A 10,000-nucleotide genomic window follows, 5' to 3' on the forward strand; every position below is an offset into this window, starting at 1 on the left:
TAGTAAAAGGAGAAAAACAAAGAAAAAAAGGAAACAGCACGTACAGAGAAACACAAAGTACAATCAAAGGAGAGACCGACAAAACTGCCAGACAGGAAAATGGGCCAACAGATCAACAAGCAGACAGGCAAACGGACTACCATGCAAGCGTAAACAACCGTTCAAACAACCCAAATGGACCCACAAACAAGCCAGACAGGTAAATGCCCCTTAAAAGAGCAACTGCCAATCACCCCTATTCTGACGACGCCCATAAGCAGCAACGAGAACCCACGCTCGCCCACATCTCCGTTGCAATTTCCCCCTTCTGCTGTGTTATTTTTACCCTCCTGTTCGCCCATGCTTCGAGGATGGGCTTGCATCGCGCTGTTATTAGTGAACAACCGCCTGTATCATGGAGTCTTATTGGATGGGGAAGGTCGTTGGGGGGTGTAATAGGGGAGGGGTGGTGGTTAGGAAGGGGGGTAGTTGAAGACTATGGACAGGTGCTGTTATGTTTCCTGTGTGATCTTTGTTGAATATGAAGGCGGCAAGCTTTTAAGTATTGTACAATAAAGTTAATATTTTCTTACTATTATCATTGTTATTTTTTTTATCGTTGCTGCTTTTGTTACTTTTATTAGCATTAGCATTTTCATTATTATTATTATCATCATTGTCATTATCATCATTATTGTCCTTGCCATTATTATCATTATCATCATTATTACCATTAACATCATTATTACTATTAGTATCACCATTATTATTCTCATTATGTTTATTATCACTATCACAATCATTATCATTAGTATCAATATAATTATTATAATCATTATCATAATCAGTATGATTACTATTATCACCATAACCATAATCGTTACTAAAATCCTTCACATTCAGCTTTTACATGTTATTTGCAAAACTTGGTGGAAAACATGTTTTTGCAAAGGCCCGATAGAGTAAAGCATTTGATTCTGCCTTGTAAAGTTATTATATTATGTGGGTGTGCGTGCCTGAATGTTGAAGTCATGCATAGATTATGGATAAAAGGATATACGTAAGAAAAATCAACATTTACGTGAGTTTGTGAGTGCGAATACTTATTTAGACATACATACTTATGTCTATATATTTGTATCTATGTATATATTTATATATTTATAAATTTATACATATTTATATATTTATGTGTGTGTGTGTACAAATATACATAAATACATGTACATGCATATATATATATATATATATATATATATATATATATATATATATATATATATATATGTGTGTGTGTGTGTGTGTGTATATATATATATATACACACATATATGTATATATATGTATATGTATATATACGTATGTGTGTATGTATGTATATGTTAAAGTATATGTATATATTATGCATATATACATATACATATATATACAAATGCATATACATACATATATATGTATATTCATATTTATATAATTATATATATATACAAATGGATATACATACATATATACGTACATTTATGTATTATGTATAAACATATTCATATACACATACATATACATATATATATGTGTGTGTGTGTGTGTGTGTGTGTGTGTGTGTGTGTGTGTGTGTGTGTGTGCGTGTGTAGGTATGTATATGCATATATATAGCATTCCTAGTAAGACGGAACTGGGAGCAAAGAACAAAACTTTACATTGTTATTTTATAGCTCCTGACCACCATCCCATAGTATGATCGACTCAATGATCATTCCGTTTTATGAATGAATATGTACATTACACACACACACACACACACACACACACACACACACACACACACACATATACATATATATATATATATATATATATGCGTGTGTATATATAAATATGTATGTATATATGTATGTATGCATGTATGTTTGTATGTTTGTATGATTGTATGCATGCATGCATGTAAGCATATATGTATGTATGTAAATATGACTTCGTCTACGTGTAGTCGCGTATTCTTCTGTCGGTTTTCGGATCAGGTATCGATTCTCCGGCGAGGGAAGCTCCGTCGAGAACTTTAGGCAGGTCCTCAGGAAAGCAGTCAAGGGAAACGTTCCTTCAGTCGGCCTCCCGGACGACGTCTGACGAGAGGACCACAAGAAAGAAAATGCGAACGCAGCTGACAGAAAAGAAAGCCCATTTCTGTTTCAGTCGAGCGCCCCGAGGCCCCAGCACGAGGGTGAATTGTTGCAGCAACGTACAAAGAAGCATAAGCAAGGCTGCGATCGTAATGTGGCGATGTTTTAAGACTGGGTGCTTCGTTGTCACAACTTTATTGCGTAGGACACGATGTGTTTTTTTCGGAGATACGTCTCTGCGATTCTCTCTCTCTCTCTCTCTCTCTCTCTCTCTCTCTCTCTCTCTCTCTCTCTCTCTCTCTCTCTCTCTCTCTCTCTCTCTGTCTCTTCTGTATGATATGAATAATGCATATCTTCCTTCGAAATTTCCCTAACCTTCATTTGTAATCATGAAACGAGAATGCGCTAAGTCGGGAGAGAAAGAAGAAATAGTCAGGCAATATTTTATTTGTCTTTTTCAATGTTTTCTTCGAAGCCTCGCCTACGTGTCGAAGCTAAGAAGCTCCCCATATGCGTAGCAGGTGCTCTATCGGGAAAAGAAAATAAACCGACTATTTTATTAACCGTTCTGGACGTTTTCTCTCGTGTTTTACCTGCAAGTTTCTCTTCGAACCCTCGCCTACGCATTAGAGTTCCCAAGTTTATTGGCCCGGCTCCGAGTTACGACCCTAGAAGACAATGCTCCTTCCTGCGAACATCCGGGAGGAACATTCTCCGAACCCGAAACCGTCTCTCATCAGAGCCTTTCTTTGCCGCCATAACGATGAAAGCAATTTTACATCCCGGGATGTTGGCTTTAACTTTTGCGGCGTTCAGGGGTAGTGAAGTATTATGTTCCTGAGGAAACAGCCGTTGCGTCATTTGTCGACTATGCTGTGTATGAGATTTGTGGACAAGGGGGAATGTCAAATAAAAACATTTACGTGAAATGACTCGTCAGCAAGGGAAATTCCCTATATGTAATGGATGATAAAAGATAAAGAAATACAGCTCGTTGCATAATGCAATATGATCTGATGGACGGTTTAGTATAATGCGATAAAAGGCAAACACCCGAGGCTGGGGACGCGGATGCCAAGCGGGGGCGGAGTGGGAGCCGGCTGATCTTTCCCCGAAGCGCAGCAGCGTGGGAAGCGTCTCGAGGCAAAGGCTGGCACGAGATGTACAATAATTTTTCGATGAGCCGTTTCATTCGTAGCTATATAGCATGAAAGGGAAATGTGGTAGGGCGATGATCGATCTTCTTCTGCCACTTATGTTCGACTTTCTTCTTCCTATTCTTTTTCTTCTTCATTTTTTGTTTAAATACTGAGTAAAATATATTAGAGAAAAACAATCCTGGAGAATAAAGCATCGATAGAGACCAGGCGTTATTTCCCAGGGCTTGTGATCCGCGGAACGAATTACTTATAACCTGGCGTCTTGGCTGTTACGGGAGTCTCTCTTTGTTATCGGAAAACGATATCGACACGAATGGAAAGTCAAATACAAAGATTTTTGTTGAAACCGATGTCTAATTATCTGCAGTTAGCTGAACACCTGTTGAGCGTCTCTCGTGCTGAACAAAGTATGATAACCTTGAATAACTCATAATAATTGACTCATTCTTCAACACGCGCAATAACCCAGGCTTGTGTTCAGTTATTAAATAGCGGTCTTTTATTCATCAACGTGGCAGCATTACGTTACGCAAGCATTCCGGAGTCGAGTCCAATGGCTCAGCGGAAAGTTCACTGCTGAATATCGCTGTATCCGAGAGCGCTTTGCTGATGGAGGCGTTTTATCGCAGCCTTTCGAAAATTACATACCTGAATACATTCCACGTAGCATGCAATGGATGTTTACTTAGGGAATGATGACTATTCGCTTAACACCTTTTCTTTGTTCTGTTTTATTATACTTCGTTCATTTTCATTTATTTGGATACTGAATTAACTGCTTATTATATTCTTTATCGACTGGAAAATCATTCGAGTGTTGTATTTCCAGAGAAATAGTTATATTCCCGAGAACCGGAACTGTTATCGAAATCCAATCAAAGTACTGGTGGCTGCTGTACATTGCAAACTTAAAGCTGCGCGTAACACACATTGTACATTTCAAGAGGGGTAGAAAGAGTGGAATGGAGAGAGAGAAAGAGAAGAAGGGGGTGAATGAGTGAGAGTGAGAGAGAGAGAGAGAGAGAGAGAGAGAGAGAGAGAGAGGGGGGGGGGGGAGGGAGTGAATGAGTGAGGGTGAAAGGGAGAAAGAGAGAGAGAGGGAGGGAATGAATGAGAAAGAGACAAAGTGGGGGGAGTGAGTGTGTGAGAGTGACAGAAAGAGAGAGAGAGAGAGAGAGAGGGGGGGGGGGAGACTAAGAGCGGGAAGGATAAGGAGAAGATAAGAGAGAATATATCAAAACAAGCAATAAAGGCGAAGCAGACAGCGAGTGGTGGTTCTTTTGCTATATCCGTTCTTTTTCATATATTTTCTTTTCATCTTCTTCCTCTCCTCCTCTTTCTCTTCTTCTTCGTCTCTTCTCCCTTCTTCTCCCTCTCCTATTCATTCCTTCTTCTTTCTTTCTTTCTTTTTTTGGAGAATGAATTCCTTAATCAATAACTTCAAAGAAATGACCCAGGCTTTAAATATTATATCTTACATTCCTAAGCCTTCGATATCTTTCTTATGTGTACATTTTATCCACAAAATGAAAATACTGATAACTAACTTTATTTTTCTAATGCTGTATACGTTAATGACATATCTTATCGCGATATCCAGAGTGCATAATAAACTCTAGATTGCATAATAGATAAATTATAGAATAAGTAAATAAATAAGGGACCACTACGCATACGTCTATATTCCTCTAAAGATTCCACAGGCATCACCAACCCTCCAGATACGTAATTATGCAATCAATCAGTTATAAGATACCGTGGCGCTGAACCGGTTCAAGTTGCAATGGTTTCGGGTCCGATATTTCATCATTTTATGAATTTTAAGTTTAATGGGAAATTGGTCTACGTTTTTAGTCAGTCATTGTGTATCGCCCTTGGGAATTCTGTAGATTTTTTGGAGGTGGTTTTCATTATGGACAATTTTGCCACTGCTTTTTTATAAAAGATTGACGATAAACGTATAAAAGATTGCATAATGCCGTTATAACTTTGGCTCTAAATTGGGCTTTTTAATACGGCATGTCCAGTTTTATGATTAATAGATGAATCATTCCGGCAATTCGATATGAACTTTGTTATGCTCATGAATTATTGTAATGCCACAGCTGTTCCGGCAAAGCGTCAATACCATAAAGACGCAAGAACCATAATCAATTATCGACCTCTTTTCGGTGCCCCCTTTGCGTCTTCGGCCCCTGGCGAGTGCGGACGACGACCACGATGACCACGACGACTGCGGTGGCGATGACCGCTCGCGACGCGGACCACTTCGACGAGTACGTTTGCTACGACAGCTACGACCACCGCTATTACGACTGTCACGAGAATTATGATCACCACGAGATCTACGATAACTACGACCACCGCGATAAAGGAGACCACCTTACAACTACAGCAGCTACAACCATAGGGATCACTACAACCGCCGCGAAACCAAGACCACCTCAACAGCGACCATAGGAATAACTACAGCCACAGTGATAGCTATGACCAACTCCACAACTACGATCACCCAGACAACTACAACCACCAGCAATTACGACCACCACGACAACGACGACCAACACAATTACGGTCGCAAAAATTACGCCTACAAACTTACGACCACCATCAACAAAAATCTACAACCACCACGACCACAAATCTACGCCCAACACGACCACAAACCTACGACCCCAACTATCACTAGCTCCTTTACTCATTGTCACCCTCCTTTTACGCCTCGTCAACCCCCTCCCCCCCTGGACACCAGCCACCTCGCCGCTAACATTGCTTATTCATCTGTTTTTGTTTTTTTTTTCTCTCTCTCTCCTTCTTCTACGTATAAATGGCGACACATCTACCGTCTCTTTGTAAATTTCTTTCTATTAATTATTTTATCTCCTTAAACAATATCAACTTAAAATAAGATAAATGCTAGTTTCCCCATTCCCCTTCAGGCTTAAACAAGGAAGAAATAACAATGGTCATAATCACGAGAAGAGGACTGAATTTCTCAAGAGACGTAATACGGCCGCCAGATACACTGCCGCTGCTCTGCAGTACTTCAACCTTTCCTGTCCGTGTGCTTCGTCTTTATCACTTATGTGTGTGTGTGTGTGTGTGTGTGTGTGTGTGTGTGTGTGTGTGTGTGTGTGTGTGTGTGTGTGTGTGTGTGTGTGTGTGGCAGAATACAAACACTATAGCTACACACATGAAAAAAAAACATTGTGAAATTCAGGATTTCTCTCTCTCCCTCTCTTTTTTTTCTCTCTCTCTCTCTCTCTCTCTCTCTCTCTCTCTCTCTCTCTCTCTCTCTCTCTCTCTCTCTCTCTCTCTCTCTCTCTCTCTCTCTCGATTTCTCTCTCTCCGTTTCTTATTTTTCCTCTGTTTTACTCTTTGCTTACTCTTCTGTAGCTGCTATATTCAAAGTCCGGACGTAACATGGTATGTGCCAGCAATTTGTATGAATAAATAATGTACACAACCTCGCCGTCTCTCCATAAACAACCCCCGTCTATCTCTTGGCATAATACTGTCGGCATTCGATATTTATGTCACCATACTTTTGCTTTATAGGAAGTTCTTGCTTTGAACGAAAATCGAACAACGCGAACTGGGTTGCGTTCAACGGAACTGCATCGTTCTCTAACCGATCTGTCTGCATGTTTTTTTTTTTTTTTTTTTTTTTTTGGGGGGGGGGGGCATGGGCTTCCGTTCTCTGTTTCATGTATTATTTTCACTTCTCGACATCATTCGTGAGCCATTCTATACTTGCGAGAATGGAAGAATATAATACAGTAAACAACCGACACGGTTAATTTGATTCACGCACGGAAGCCTTCCCTTGTTGGCGCCCGGGAAGTTGTGAACGGATAGAGGCTTTAATGGTCCCGATCTAGAACACGAAACGGCCATTGGATCCGTAGTTAAAAGGCACGACATACGCCACGCCACACAACAGATCGTATGTTGACTCATTACGTCCGAAATAACAGGTCAGATGGTGAGTTTCTATAAACGTATTTAGGTCAGGTGCAATTTGCCTATGATTCTTTTTCTTTAACTGTTGATGTCCCAGTGTTCTGAAGTTCCTAAAATAATGAAGAAAAAAGGACTCTTAGCTTTACGTATTTACTCTCCTTTGCTTCCAGCATAACATAACCTCTTAGTTTGACCTTTCACCTTACTTTTCCGAGAACAGCATAACATATATCTATACTCAAAGTGAAAATGCATTTGACAGGTTAGTGATGACTGTCGACGAGTTAACATGTTAGTGATAATAGTTATTCGATAATGGACTAACTGGTGCTGATAATTAATTGTACTGCAACGATGCTATTCGAACATATTGCATTTGGCCAATTACCAACGTCTCAGTTGCATCTACACCTTCATAAAAACACCAAAGCACACCCACCATTCCCTTCTGTGCGTGATGAAATAAGTCCAATGGTGTTTGTACTTCCTACTTGATGCATTACGTGTATATGTATATGTTATCTTGATGGTCGCCTGAAGCACTTCGTATCACGTTCATTGTTAGTTAACTGCGTGTTACTTTACTTTATTCATATTTATCTACTTTTGTAACTATCTATTTGGTTATCTATCTATCTATATTAATTTATACATTTATTTATTTATTTTTCTGTTGGTTTATATATCTATACATTAATATATATATATTCATTTATTTATTTCGAGTGGGCCTAATACCTATGGTCTTTTGGTCTTTACTTCACCGTCCTCTCTATATCTCTCTCTCTCTCTCTCTCTCTATCTATCTATCTATCTATCTATCTCTCTCTCTCTCTCTCTCTCTCTCTCTCTCTCTCTCTCTCTCTCTCTCTCTCTCTCTCTCATATCAATCTATCTTCCTCTAATTACTCTCTCTCTCTCTCTCTACGTTTATCGCCGTCTATCTCTCTACCTATACTTCTTTCTCTCTCCTTCCCTTTCGTTAACGTCAACCTTCACCTTTACAAACGGCAACTCAGCCTGCCATGCATCCACACGACACCCAGATCCTCCAAACAATACAGAACGATCACCTTTGGCAGCATAAACATCCATTTCTTCTGCAGTTCCCTTCCCTCCCGGCATCCCCATGCACTATCAGCTGCCTCAGTCCTCCCGGCGTCTGCGGACTGAGAGTGCAGCTGTACGCGGAAAACCGTAGAGAGAGAGAAAGGGAGGGAGGGAGGGAGGGAGGGAGAGAGAGAGAGAGAGAGAGAGAGAGAGAGAGAGAGAGAGAGAGAGAGAGAGAGAGAGAGAGAGAGAAGAGTGAGAGAGAAAGAGAATGAGAAGAGAGAGAGAGAGAGAGAAGCTGCACATGTTTTTTCTAGAGCTTCTTCACTTCATTCGTTTCCCCACTTAAAGATCTATTAACGTACACTTTGCTGTTAAGTCCTGTCGGATATCACTAGGGATGTGGTTTCAGTCGTAATGTTAATTAATAGGTTCTTGATTAGCATTACACTATAGCCGGCGTGGCTGCCCCTGAATCTGGGTGAGTGGAGATGATTGCACCTCTTGGGACTGGCCTCGTCTTTGCCACCGGCCCATTAAAAACGTATCCCGCTCCCTTAGGTCTCATGGCATTCTGCATGCAACAGCGACTGCACGGGCCAAATAGCCTATGAGGAAGGAGGAGATCGGAGGGATCGAACAGCTGTCACCTGACGGGCACAAACACCGTTCAAATGCACGTGAGTCAACCTACCATTGCGTCGACCCCCATGGCGGCGCGTGTGCGTGCAGGCTGGACGAGGAGAGTCGCTGCGGCAACGGCTCCCGAAGGCCAGGATGAGCACACTGGCGACCCAGGAACTCTCTGGATGCTCACGCATGCGCCGCTCTCCCCTCAGCTCCCGTCCCTCCTCTCCCCTCTCCGCTGTTCCTCCACAAGTCGCTCTGCGATGTTGCCTTCCCATTCCATTTATTCTCTGGCGTCGAACCGTGCGTTTCTTGTTTAAAGTTTGATGTGGTCTATAGAACTGCTATATATAGTAGTTCGTACTCATGGTGAATGTAATCATGACACTGATTTGGTTTGCGGGTGAGAGGACCTTTTGCCAAATAATCTGCTGACTGCACATGTGGATATTCCAACGATGCTCGTTACCATAGCTGATTTAGAGTAATGTAAATATCTTATCCAAAGAGGATAATACGCGCTACCATTTTGCTCTGGAACTATAAGAACGAGAAAGTTCATAAAATGTTCATTTGTTCACCATGGCGCTCGGCGGTGTGACGTCACACAACCTCCTCCTCTTCCTCCTCCTCTTTCCCTGCTCTTTCTCCTCCTCCTCTTCCTCCCCTTCCTCCTCCACCTCCTCTCCTCCAGAGAAGAAATCCATATCCCCCCACCTTACCTCAGCCCGTGGCCTGGAAGGGGAGGGGGTACTCGCCTAGGTTGCGCGAAGCTCTTGTTAAATTCATGAGTAACCTTTGTAACGTCTTAGCGGTGCGCTACCCCGTCTACCCTTCCCACGCCCACCCCACCCACACTATCTCCCACCCCACCCACTCTATCTCCCACCCCACCCACTCTATCTCCCACCCCACCCACCCTTTCTGCCACCCACCCCCACCCTCACCCCCACCTATTCCCCATCTACCTCACCCTAACCCCTACCCTCACCCCCACCCCCGGCCAGTTCCCCTTCTTCTTCCTCTGTGGCTTCAGCACTTGGCATCGAAAAATTGATCCCATACTTTATATGCAGATCAATGACAAAACGATGTGCGTGTTTG

At 41.8% G+C, this 10,000-nt stretch overlaps 1 protein-coding gene across 2 annotated transcripts in view; it reads right to left on the reverse strand.

The window, feature by feature from the left end:
* The window catches only part of LOC125047218, a 38,424-nt gene extending 29,362 nt beyond the window's left edge, over positions 1–9,062 (reverse strand). Inside the window, exon 1 of one of the 2 annotated variants that reach the window (XM_047645411.1) lies at positions 8,964–9,062. In XM_047645411.1, coding sequence (XP_047501367.1) covers positions 8,964–8,981 — 18 coding nt within the window. In that variant the 5' untranslated portion in view covers positions 8,982–9,062. The remainder of the gene's footprint in view (positions 1–8,963) is intronic. The other variant, XM_047645410.1, reaches the window with a different exon arrangement.
* Between the last annotated feature and the right edge of the window lie 938 nt (positions 9,063–10,000).

The sequence above is a fragment of the Penaeus chinensis genome, chromosome 40, assembly GCF_019202785.1.
Source record: "Penaeus chinensis breed Huanghai No. 1 chromosome 40, ASM1920278v2, whole genome shotgun sequence".
NCBI classification, from domain to species: domain Eukaryota; kingdom Metazoa; phylum Arthropoda; class Malacostraca; order Decapoda; family Penaeidae; genus Penaeus; species Penaeus chinensis.